The following is a 13,546-nucleotide window of genomic DNA, read 5'->3' as shown; positions in this document are numbered from 1 at the left end:
ATATTGCAGGTGGGAAAGTCATGGTGTGGGAAGTAGAGAGCTTAGGGAGCGACTTCTGAGAAGCCTAGTTTAAGGTGATGAGAAGAAAAACTTCATAGGGGAGACTGAAAAGTTTGCTGCAACTTGGGAAGTTACTGCATTCCTGAAGCCAGAAGAAGAAACCTGGTCTTTTCCACAAATCCACAGTGGGTGTGGATTTGTGTATGCAATTTTTTGGCCGATTTAGTTGCTTTATGTCATATCATACTGATTGTTCTGCTTGTTTTAATATTGTGCTTTTTGACTGTATTATCTGTATCTACAGAATTATGCAAACTCAAGAGACTGAATATAGGCAAAGTATCTTGCTTAGATTCAGTTGGAGTATACTTTGAGAAACTCATTGCCTGCCCCTGTAATGGGAACTTCAGGGCTGTATAAAATGTTCAAGCAGCTATGCATACATAGCATTTCCATGGTGGAGGATATTAAAACCATAAAATTATGTTATTTACATTACGATACTTGCCCTATTGTACAGAAGGCATCATAGCGCATAAAGAAATTTGCTTTGGTAACTGGAACATTAAAGTGAGAAAAGGAGTTACTACTTCTTTTGATACATTAACTGGACAGAAGGAAAAAGGATAAAAGCTTGTGTTTATGCCCTCTCAGGCCATATTTTATACTAAGAAAATTGGCAGGAAGCCAACAGACACATGATGTGTCTCAGTGGGCAAATTCTCATAGAAATAAAGAAACAAAGTGCCTTCCCATGTTAACTGATGAGTAAATAATATTGCCTCTGGTTGGAATGCTCTTCTAAAAATATTGTGTTTTTAATTACGGATGTTTAGTACCTAGTCTTAAAGTTTTTATTTCTTGGTTCCCCTATAGCTTCTGTTGCATCAACCTGTAATGATCCCGGGACACCACAGAATGGCACCAGATACGGAGACAGCAGAGAGCCTGGGGACACCACTACCTATCAGTGTGACCCTGGCTATCAGCTTCAAGGACAGGCTAAAATTACATGTGTGCAGCTGAATAACCGATTCTTTTGGCAGCCTGATCCACCTACGTGCATAGGTAATGAGATGAAATATTAGTCTGTGCTTAAGATTAATACGAAACATATTTCTAGTTAAACTAGTGGACGTACGATACTAAAGTTGGAGTAATGCTCTCTTCAAAACTCAGTTACTTAGTACTTATGGTTACTGACTGTCTCATTCTCAATAATGCTATTTTTGGATGTTATTTTCTCACTCTATCTTTTAAACTTTATGATAGTTTGAAATTCAGAAAATCTGTCCTAAATAATCAACTGGAAGAGGTAATTTGGATCAAAACGTTTTTTCTCATTGGATAGGATGTGTGACAAATGAAATCTCTTACAGTAGTGTTCCCTGTAGTAATTTAGTTACATAAATCGTGATTGTTTATTAATTCTGAAAATGCTCTGAGTTCTCTTATATATTAAATACCCACCCTGTGAAATCCCTAGAAAACTACAGATTTTTGGTTTTTGAAGTAGAATACTTGTTGGAAAAGACAGATTCAGAGAAGGGGTCTAACTAAAAATGTTGTTGAAAGAAATGAGATATTTTGTTCATTTGCATAACACCAGAGGTGGGAGAAATCTTGTATTCTTTCTTTGAGAGAAGTTTTGATTCTTGGTACCGTAAGTCCTGTATAGCATGAAGATTTCTGTGTGGTTTTGGTCAGTAGGCTAGTAGTTACAGGCCTAGAAGTTTTGATGAAATATGAAATTAAGGACATCAGTGTAGCTCCTTTAAGGTTAGAATTACCACATCTTTGAAAAATTATCTGCTATGTATATTAATTTTTTTCGATTTTTATCCTTATGTTGCATATTGATTTATAATTAAATGAAGACTTTATTTAATGATCCTTGAAGACCAGATACAATCTGCTTTAATATTAATAGAAAAGTATAATGCTTTTTCCTTTCTGTAGGCCCTTTGGGAAAGGTACTTTCCAAATTAGCAAATCCCCAAACAGTTAGAGTCCTTCTGTTTTCTCTAAAGTGTTTCCAGACATCTCAAAAATAATGAGAGGATTGAGGATAATGCAGGATAGTGTCTCTGACTCCATATCAGGTAGCAGAATTGCATCAGCATATAATTTGCAGTGTCTTTTGAATTTCTTATTTCCAATGTATGAATGACAGTATGAAAATGTATCCTAAACATATTGGGATTATTATCAAATTAAAAATATTTAAATAAAAATAAAAATTAAAGACATATGTTGCCTAAAGATTTATAAGATCTATGCCCTTTCTATAAACTCCAATTTTCATTGCTCAATTTTTTTTATTATTTAGTCAAAAAAAAAAAAAAAAGACGAGGACATGTGGTTAAAATGATGTACATATATTTGTTCTTCCATATACTTAAGGGGACTTTGAAGGGGAAAGTGGTTTAAAGTAATCTTTATTATAGACATGCCAATATCAGAAACCTCAGAGATTCTGTAAATCCATTATATGCTGTTTTAAAAATTACCATGAATTACTTATTTCAGTAGGCTGAGGATGATTTTGATTTGGACTTTGTACTTTGAACATTGTCAGAAATCCATTCATGATACTTTAACTTTTCAGCTGCATTTATACTTTATAACTTTCCTGAGAATATGGTCATGGTTATCTCAGGCTGAATCATCAGAACGTACTAAGAATATGTGAATAATTTCCTGAAATAATTTATTTAAGAATAAAACCAAAACAAAATCAAAGATACCATACCAAAAATACAGGCCAAAATAGAAAAAAAATTAGGACCTGCCCCCCCCCCCAAAAAAAAAAACTGATGAAAAAATAGAATACACAGATATAAATAAAAATAGTTTGGTTTGTTTTTGTTAAATATCACAAGGGCAGTGTCTGCATTAACAGTTTTGTTTGGACCAGGAGTATGCTTTCAAAGTAAGTTTTCCTGATCATGCTTTGGTTCACAGTATGGAGTTGTCTTGGAGCTTTTGAATTAACCTAAACTGCAAGATGTGTTTTATGAGTGCACCTGGTGCACTCCAACTACAAGCGGCCAATCAGACCATTGGACCAGACTAGAAATGGTCTGCTATAACCCTGCCTTAAAATGTGTAATGAGGATGCCAAATCTTTAGTATCTACTGTTTTGCTCTCCAGATCCATTTTTATCCCTCTGTATGACTTGGTCATATAGATTCAGCCTGTGTTGACTGTTGTTCTTTCTATGTAGAGTTCTGTGTGATCATCATCTTTGGAAGTTGGATACCTTTCTGCTTAAAGGTGATATTTAATTCACAGTAACTAAATGAGTATACATATTGGAAAGCCTCTGTATCTTTGATATTGGTAATACCTTTACTAAGTGAATCAATCTATTTTATTTTACTTTTATGGTCAAAAGAAACTACATCATGAATCGTACTACTGAGCTTTCCCAGTTCTTAAGGTAAAGTACTGTCCAGGGCATAAGAAATACCTCAGTTCAGTAGAGATGGGATTAAGTCACAGCAAGAACACACAAGACTTCCTCCGTGACTTCATATTTTTATTCTTTTAGGGAAAACTTTTCTTGTACTTTTTTTTAATATGAATGAAGCTCATTTTTTTCTAGAAAACACAAAAAGAAATTTGTTAACTAGAAATGGGAAGGCTAGGCACTAATTTAAAAAAAAAATGCAGAAGTCGATTTACTCCTATTTTACCAACTAGCGTATGCTTGTGAATTTAACATGTGACTATGTTCCTATTTCTTTTTACATTGTGACAGCTGCATGTGGAGGAAACCTGACAGGCCCAGCAGGAGTTATTTTATCACCTAACTATCCACAGCCCTATCCTCCTGGAAAAGAATGTGACTGGAGAATAAGAGTAAACCCTGATTTTGTCATTGCCTTGTTATTCAAAAGGTACCATTTCTAGATGAATGCCTCTGTTTAACAGGTTTTTAAATGCCACATCTAAAAATGGCATCATTTATCATATTCCCTAGCTAAGTTCTGGAGCGTACATCTACTATGTGCTATATCCTTGCTTCCAAATAATGTAAAAGAAAATAACTTAGTTATATGGCAGTTTTTGGTACGAAATACATACTTGAACAGTAAAACTCTCTGTGGCCTATGAGATATAAAGCTGTAAAACCAATGTTGCTTGTTAGAAATGCTCAATTTACACTGTGGTACCTCACAGTAGAGACTTGAAATGTATTGTCATTCTAAAAAACAATTTTAAAGGTATTTACTAATACAGGCTAAGTGCATTTTACTTGGAGTGCATAGATCAGGCAAAAAAAAATATAAGAAAATATATAAGAACTAATAGAGCTAAAAGTTGTCTAGATAACGTTACCTCTCATCATTTTAAACTGTTTTCATTTACTCCATGTACCATCATCAATCTATATTTATTGCAACTATTTTTAACAGAAACATAAGTTCAGGCATGTAACACTATTTTTATGTGGTTAATTTATCATTATTTTTGAATCAGGCTATGATCATCTTGGCTGTTTTGTAATTTTTTTTGTTGTTTTGGTTCCATGATTTTTTTTTGTCCTGTGATTTTAAAGTTAGGAATGGTAACATTGCTGCAGATTTCAGTGTGGTGGGGATCAACTCTAGGTCTTTTAGAAGCAGATAGTGGCATGTTCAGAATTTTCTGGTATAAAATTTGCATCCTTTTTGGGGGAAAAAATGGTCTGGTTTGTTGGTTAACTTGCAGTATGTTTTCTAATGAAATGTTTATATACAAGATATGAAAGAATTAAAGCCTAAGGGGGTAGCAAATTATGTAATCAAGAATGTGATTATTCTCTTTTTCAGTTATTTGATCAAATAACAGTAAGCGATGAGAATAAATGTCTACTAACTATACTCTTGAAAATGTCATATGGTAGGTAGAGTAAGCAGCATATTACTATGGACTTCATAAATAATCAGTTCAAATACTCCATTTCAAGGAAGATGGAAGAAACTTATGGTTATATAATATGCAGGCTTGTTTGTGAATCCTATTTTAGGGACTACAAATACTAGCAATATAATGGAATTTGCACTTGATGCTATACTTCCAATACATTTTATAAATGATCACAGTCCAGCATTGCACACTATATTTCCTATCTTTCCTAATTGTGATATTCTCTGCTAAAGTTCTTAAATTCTCCAGACAGAAATCTTCCTTAGAAATCTGACAGAAAAGGTTATGCCCTTGCTACCCAGTTTTTTGAACTACCTTTAGAAAACTATTTGACGTTGCAGAATATTTTTGGAAACTCATCCATCTTCCAACTCATTGTGATATAGGGCCTTTTAAACTGCATATTGAGAGGTTGTTAATCTTATGAATATTTTTAGAAATCTGTAAAGAAAAAAGGAAAATTGAAATACAAATTAATAAGGGAAAAACAACACTATTAGCTGTACATATATGGTTATTAAACAGACAAAAATAAAAGTTTTGACTACATTTTCTGCTTCCTTTCTTTTTTGAGTATACATAGAACAGACTAATACAGATTCATATTTAATGAATGAGTTGGTGTGCGAGTACATTCTGGTGATTTCCTAAAAGAGAAAATAAGCATGATAGTACAATTTTACAAATACATTTTGTCTTAGAACACAAATAACGTAATGCACTATCACAAAAGCCCCTCTAATTTATCTAAATGTCAGTGTTAAAATAGCTCCCTCTCTGTCATCCTTTCAGTAACTTTCTTTTGGCATCTACACAATCTACTTTCTTAACATGCCACTTTCTGTTCATTTTACCTTACACTTCTGCTTCTCGGGCAGTATGCTACACCCAAGTCCTGTGCTATTCTCAGGGAAGTGGCTTTGAGAAGGCAGCCTCGTCTGCTTAGGATGAGGATGTGGCATGAGAAGAAAGAGATGCAATGTATTTTGTCAAATATGTGTTGGCTATAGAAAGATTGAAAACCATTGCCCTGTACGATTTCCTTTTCCTCGTTTTGGTCCATAAACTGCTATTTCTTTCAATTCTTCTGACTCTTAACTCAACTAGAGGTTCAAAGCGTATTTTTGTGACTCCTCTTCCTTCTTGAAAATAGGGAATAAAATACTCTTTATTCATTTTCATCATTGTGTGACCAGTAACATTTGGCATTACTTAGACAAGTGTGTGCTGTTGATTTCTCAGATAAGATAAAAATGCTGTCCCTTTGTCTTACATGATTTGAAAAAGCTTGTATCTGACAGCAGTAATTGGTAAAATAATAAATATAATAGAAGGAAAAACAGAAAGCTGACCACATTTGTAACTAAGCCAAATGTTTATTTCTGATTTCCTTTCACAAAGATAATTAGAAAGAAAAAAAAAAAACACTTTTTGACCCAGTCCCTGCCTACTTATTTTTTAATTTCACATTTTTCATATTTTTCTGTGTTAGTATATCCTGTTCATCCAACCCTTTATAAGTTTATCATGTAAATACCAATACATTTTTATCTTTATCTCAGAGATCATCTCAATTAAAGCCCCCTGTATGACCTTCAATTCATATTATCTTCATGGTTGCTTTGTAGAAACATAAAAAGTTAATAAAATATAAGTTAGCATAGATGCTTTAGTAAGGAGAATAATAATTTACTATAATTTTTTGTGATATAATTTAGATATGAACAAAGACAAGTTCCAGGGTAGAGACCTGTCTGCACTAAAGCATTTTATTTCTAAGTGGTGAATTTATGTTTACAATGGGTAGAATTAATCTCCAATTTAGCCAGCTAAAAGCTAGACTTCTAATCTAAGCTAGTTGTCTGGATCCTTCCTATGCTTAGTAGTAAGAGGCAGCCTTCTGCAGGAGGTGATTCATTCCATCTTGAGAAAGGTGTTTGAGATATGTAGGAGGGTGTGCTTCTTTCCCACTGACTATAGGCAGAGCCTGTCTGAGGCCTGATGGTAGATAACTATCTTTTAGAAAGTCGAAGGTGTTCAAATCAACAGTGAAGAGAATTCCATTGAAAGTTAGTAAATTTCCACTGTGAATCATATTTAAGAAAGTCTTTTATTTCTGGAAAAGGTAGAAGTGTTAGGTAGAAGACTGGCAACCACAGTCAAAGTAGTGTTTAACTTACAAAAGAAATCTGAAGACTTAATTCTCTTTTTCCTTCATTTTCAGTTTCAACATGGAACCCAGTTATGATTTTCTACATATTTATGAAGGGGAAGATTCTAACAGTCCTCTAATTGGCAGTTTTCAAGGATCACAGGCTCCCGAAAGAATAGAGAGCAGCGGTAACAGCCTGTTTCTGGCTTTTCGCAGTGATGCTTCTGTTGGAATGTCAGGATTTGCCATTGACTATAAAGGTACTGTTCCCACTATAATCTACAGAAAAAATAGAAAAGAAATGTAATTTAGGACTTACTGAGACTAAAATCTGTCTACTTCTAGGCATACTAATACCAAACTGCCGAATACCTCTTTGCATCAACACATATTTTAAAAACACAAAAATGTATTATATCTCTTTCCTGTTCCTTATGCACATTTTCATCTTTCAGAAAAAAAAAAAAAGGATGCATGTCTAAAATAGCATTCAGAAAGAATGTGAAGAATAATGGAATTGTCTCACCCAATTAGAATACATGACTGTTGCTTCCTTGCTGATACATGCCAATACATTTTCCTCTGCACTTTGTTGGCAAGCAACACACTGAACTGCATACACATTTTTCAATAACCATACTGCAGGAGAATCTTTGCATTTTGTTTGGTATCTATTACTAGTCAGAGAATGGGTTAGGCTGGTTAGGCTGACTTTTCACTAAGACACAAACGCGTGCATGCGTGCACACACACACACACACACACACACTTACAAAGCTGGTTTCTTTTCTGTTCTCAGAGGCTGTCTCTGGCTTTATTGTCATCTCTTCTCAGATTTTTTAAGCTGTTTTACTCAGCAGATGTGCTGCCTCAGCTTTTTATTCTTGACAATGGAAGTAAAACACTGTAATGTACGTGACAAAAAAGGAAAGAACGAACAAATCTAAGGAATATAGAAATAACATACCAGTGAAAGGGAGAGAGGTTAAAAAGAAATAGTGAATCAATTTTATATTTAACCCCTAACTCTCATCTAGCTTCATGCATTTTTCTATGTGTTGGCAAGGCTTTCCTTTCCAAAGTAACTATCATACTGTCATAGATAAAATCTTAGTCCCTTCATTCCTACCTAAACTTGAAATAAACAAAACTGGAAAACAGTTAGTTCCAGGAAACAAAATTGTGTTGTCTTCAGGGAAAGAAAATGGGAAGTTGAGCAAGAAGAGATGAGGAGATAAAGATGTCCTCTAGAAATGTGCATATACTACTTGCACTTTTTAGGTGTGTGTGTGTATTTTCTGTTCTCAGCATAGTCTGATAGATGTATAGCTAAATGCAACTATAATTGCAATGAAATAATAAAAATATAATGCAAGAGCAGAACAAATATACTTTTAAAAGATAGCATGTTCAATATTTAGTAAGCTCGCTCCTAATAATTCAATGCTTAAGTATATTATTTAATCTTTTATATAAAATTTAATATTTTGCTTTTCTGCTAGCTTCCAGTTTTGCTTTCTAACCTTCTTTTCTGCCTATTTCATTATAATATATATTCTTCATTAACTGCAATAAGGAAAGAACATAGGCTATAAACTTTGACTATACATTTGAAATAGACTGGAATTTTCTAATAAAAAAATTTTGCCTCTCTTAAAGAATTTTATTCATATTAGGTGCATGTTTTCCTGCTAAACGGTCTAAATATTTAGCACAGTGTTACTTATAGAAGTGATATTACACAATATTTTCATATAGTTTGAAGTGAGTTGTGTTAAAGCTTTTTATTAAGAAACAGCATAGCATAGTTATCCACAGTGTAGCAATACTAATATTTTGTTTTCATTTATTTAGTAATAAAGAATTTTTTACTCATAAATGTCTTCTATCTGAAGATCATCTCAATCACGGTTTTGACATAAAGTCATTTCTACTGTATCTTATCTATCCCATCCCTTTTCTTTGTGTTTTGACTTGCCAAAGATGAGTGAACTCCTACCCTTGTTAAAGCCAAATGTCAACACTCACTTTGACTAAAAGATTTCATATCTATTAGCTCATGCTAGAAAATAACTGTTGTGCTTATTCTGTTAGCCTTTATAATCCAGTTATTATTAGATCCTCTTATATATGAAAGATAAAGGAAGCATGCATTTTTATTTTTTAACTTATTCTGTAGTATGGCAGCTTTCTAACCAGAAAATATTAAGCATTGAGTATAATATTTGATTAAAAAACATAATAATGCTATGTTGTGCATTGTAGAAATGACAGTTTTTCTTTTAGACTTCATTGAAGTCATTCAGCTTTTGGAAGTTAAACAAATAAGAGGTAGAGGAAAATACTGTAGCTTAGATCTTCACAGTGTAATTTCCTTGACCAGCTAACCAATCTTGTACAAGCATCCATGATCTTGTTGTAAACATATACAAACAAGAAGAATAATTTACTAACCTCATGAAAAATATAAACTGATGGAAAAAACACTGCATATTGCTCTTTTTTTTTTTTTTTTTTTTTTTTTTTTTTACTTAAAGTGTATATAGATTTGCTTCCATTCATTTTAACAGAAAAGCCACGTGAGGCTTGTTTTGACCCTGGAAACATTATGAATGGGACTAGAATTGGAACGGACTTTAAACTTGGTTCAACTGTTACCTACCAATGTGACTCTGGATATAAGATTATTGATCCTTCAACTATAACGTGTGTAATTGGTGCTGATGGAAAGCCAGCATGGAACAGAGCATTGCCATCTTGTAATGGTATGTATTGTTATCTTACAATTTCCTGTGTCCCTGCAGTGGATTCACAGTGTTTCTAAGTCCCTGAGGCTATTTATACTACTTCAACACATATAGCTTATTAAAAAAGAAATTCAAAGTTAAAAAAAGTTATTATGCTATTAATTGTTGGCCATAGTTTAGTCATTAATTTCTTGGTTTAACTATTTAAAAATGTCTCTAAGTTCTGAAGTTACCACATAAAGCCACTTATGTAATAGCGATCACAAAGCAGTACCTATCTGAGGTTCCATAGTTCTCCCATGACATCGATTTTAGTGGAAGACTCTGTGATCTATACAAAAATACACTAAAAACAGACTGAACAAACACCATTGGTCACTTTCAGTAATGATGAAGTATTACTGAACTATCTTTCTGTTGTTTCCTTTTATTCTCTTTGTTTGTTTTATCCATGTATTGTTTCTTAGACTGCAACTTCTTTAAGGTAGGGTCTGTCCTTTCACCAAAACAGGCCCTCAATATGTGACTGAGAACCAAAACAGACAACTATTACTCCTACTAACAGTATCGTTACATATTTATAATAATAGGGATTTATCTGTGCTCCCAGATGATCTTAGATATATTGTTTTCAGATATCATCTTGCTAGTGTTAGTAATTTAGGACTGTATTTGAAAAGAATGTAGCTACTTAGACAATATATATATTACTAATTAAATAGTGCTTGGACCAAGGATGGGGGACTAGAAATTGATTACATTGTTAGACTTAAGTTGTTGGACTATTTGCTCATACGCTTTTGATCCAGGCCATCTAGAACTCTCTAAAACTACTTTGGCACAGTGCAGGAGCAAGCATGGGACAAGGACCTTTCCTAGTAGGCAACTTGCATGTGTTTCTGAGGATGAGGGTACTAGTACGTGTACTGGTACTTGATGTGGCCAGTTGTGCTATTTGGTCTCAAGGCCAGAGAACAGGTACTTGCACTGTTTAGTACATAGCCATAGCCTGAGGCTGTGTCTATACTGCTAAATAGAAAAGGAAACAGGAAGCTCATGTAATGGGCTGCTGATTTTTCGTACTGCTTGATTGTTACTACACTCCATGACTTCAGCTGTGAAAACACCATTCTGTTAAAGACTTTGGTGCAACTCTCACATTATTTCAGGCACTTTGAACTGGAATCTCTACCCTGATGTGCACACATAAACTCACAAAATAAGAATACTGTTTTAAGATCACAGGAATATCAAGTGGAGCCCAGAGGAGAAGCAGTGTGGCATGCTACTGAGTGTGGGTATGACCACAGCCTTGTTTTATTTAGCAGTTTAGATGTAGCCTCAGGGTGTTCCTGGACTGTTACATGAGAAAAGGTCTGAAAAGCAATCCCTGGCTGTATTCACACTATGTAAGGCTAGCTCTTCTGCTTATTTAACACTGCCTAGCACTTGGCACTGTATTCATCTGGGCCTATCTGGTCCATGACCCTCAGACATGTTTTTATTTGTGTGTTTATGGGGGGGCTCACATAAAACTATCTGAAATAATGTAACAGTTGTGTTTTAGTTCCCCAGAACATACACTAAAATCTATAGCATGAAGCTGAGACTATATGTTATGTGCTTCAGGACACGGTATAATGGCATGCAGAGATATTTGGGAGTACAAAGCTGCTGTTGTGTAGAGCAGAGATAGCCAGACCTAATGCAGGTTCATCCATAATGCCCTTCCAGTGTGGGCCTGGAGTGAACTATTCTCAGAACCTAGGCATCGTCTTGGAAACAACTGGTTGACGGCTACTATAATCCATATGATAATTTGTTAAATTTCAGTGACAATTCTCATGACAATTTCTCAGTATATCTTATACTAATAGTTTTTAGGAGAATTGCCACTGCTTCATAATAAATATGAAGACAATGAATGATGTTATTTATTGGAAAGGTCTAATTACAGTATCATACGAGTAGTTTTTTGAGTTGCTTTATCTTTTGAGGAAAATAAAACTGGACTAACAAGCAGAAAGCAAAATAAGCCCTTCTTAGTCCTGTACTTATTTCAATATGGTAGAATAGGTTTTATAGGAACTCTTTAAGTAGGTGTGCATATAACTGTAGCTATGCTTATAAATTATATTTGTGTTAAATATTTCTATTCATATAAATAGGTTAAATAATAAAATGGGTGGTATGTTCTTAAAAAAAATTTTGTTACCTCTTTTGATTTCTACAGAACAGCTTCATTATGCCAAATAAAATTCATCTTATTCAAGTTGATAAAATAAGTAAAATATAAATTAGAAAAAAATACTGTTTTTTCCCCTTTATGAGGCAACTCCAGAAAATCACTATTAGTATAACTAACATTTCTGTCTTTATCTTTGTATTTAGACAGTTTGTTTTGTCCCATAGGCAAACTGAAACTATATAAAACACAATCTGTTCTCTTTCATGTCCAACTGAAAGCTGAATTGAATATAGCAGATCAAACAACATGATAATTGTGTATTTCTGAGTATACATTTCTTTCGGAAGATTGATCAGAACAGTTAGAATATTTTTCTTTCAGCAATGTCCCTCCGAGTTTTTTTTCTCAAGACTGAAAACCAGTCAACACAAGAATTTTGGAGGAGATGAATGACCTACTAGTAATTTTCTAAATGTAGATGGATTCTGTCCAATCTATTTTGCTCTCAGTAATTGGGTTCAGGGAGGAGAGGGGGAATGGGTGGGCTTATTCTGCTTTTCAGATATTCCTGATAAATTTTTATTATTGAGAATTGGAAGAAATTTTTGTTTCTCTCTTATCTGGATATGGAAATTATTTTTCAAGAAAAAGACATAGAGGTATTATTAGTCATTTGTGGTGATGGAGAACTATTGGCATCTTGAAGTGTTCCACTGGAACGCCTCGTCCTGCCATCTGTTATGTAAGGCAGGTCAGATCTAGAAGCTGGACCACAGAGGAACAACAGTTTTTGAGAGGTAAAATTCTAATTACCAATAATTTCTTACTGAGTTTCTTAGAATCTAGGCCTAAATATAATACCAAAAATTTGAAACACCAGTAAATAGAGAGAGTTTACTGCCATGAAATCTTGTTGATGTGAGTGGAACTGATCACAGTGGTGAAAGATATAGTTTGCAGTTTGTGTCTGGCAGGTCAGTTCTTACATTGTTTATTGACATGCACACATTACATAAGTAAATAAAAAGGAGTGATGAATCTGTATTATAGACTTCAGCCATAATTTTAATCCCATTTTTTAATCTTTTTTTTCATGCTAGCATGCTGGAAACAGCTTGTGATTTGTTTTCCTTTGAGATGTAGGCTAATTCTGAATGGCATCTCTGAAATTGCAAATTTCTGCTGTTTTTGACAAGTAAGGATTACTGTAGAGCTATATAATGCTGAAATAATAATACTGCTGAAATAACAGCATTATGAAATTATCTGATAGATGCCAGAATAGCTTCTATTTGTTGATTAACCTCATATTATTTAAATCTAGAATTAGTGGTTACCTGTTGCTTTTACTTCAGAAATATATCTCAGTAAACTGGGCAGATGAGACATTCTTGTGCATTATAATGAGATATTAGTTCTCTCAGAACACTTAGAAAAATAGAGCAAATTTGGATCCAGTTCTAGAGAATTTTTTTTTTCCTGATAAAAATAACTGGTCTCCATAAAGTCAGCAATCTGGCTTTTGGTGTAGATTTAAATACAAA

General features: G+C 33.8%; 1 protein-coding gene across 1 annotated transcript in view; it reads left to right on the top strand.

Moving 5' to 3' along the window:
* CSMD1 (CUB and Sushi multiple domains 1) overlaps nucleotides 1-13,546 on the top strand; it is a 1,240,345-nt gene that overhangs the window by 1,005,085 nt on the left and 221,714 nt on the right. The window contains exons 27-30 of the mRNA XM_026097018.2: nucleotides 877-1,068; nucleotides 3,765-3,903; nucleotides 7,140-7,327; nucleotides 9,638-9,832. Of these exons, the coding sequence (XP_025952803.2) occupies nucleotides 877-1,068; nucleotides 3,765-3,903; nucleotides 7,140-7,327; nucleotides 9,638-9,832 (714 nt within the window). The remainder of the gene's footprint in view (nucleotides 1-876; nucleotides 1,069-3,764; nucleotides 3,904-7,139; nucleotides 7,328-9,637; nucleotides 9,833-13,546) is intronic.

This window comes from Dromaius novaehollandiae, chromosome 3 (assembly GCF_036370855.1).
Source record: "Dromaius novaehollandiae isolate bDroNov1 chromosome 3, bDroNov1.hap1, whole genome shotgun sequence".
Classification (NCBI taxonomy): domain Eukaryota; kingdom Metazoa; phylum Chordata; class Aves; order Casuariiformes; family Dromaiidae; genus Dromaius; species Dromaius novaehollandiae.
This window is presented reverse-complemented; position numbering and strand designations above follow the sequence as displayed.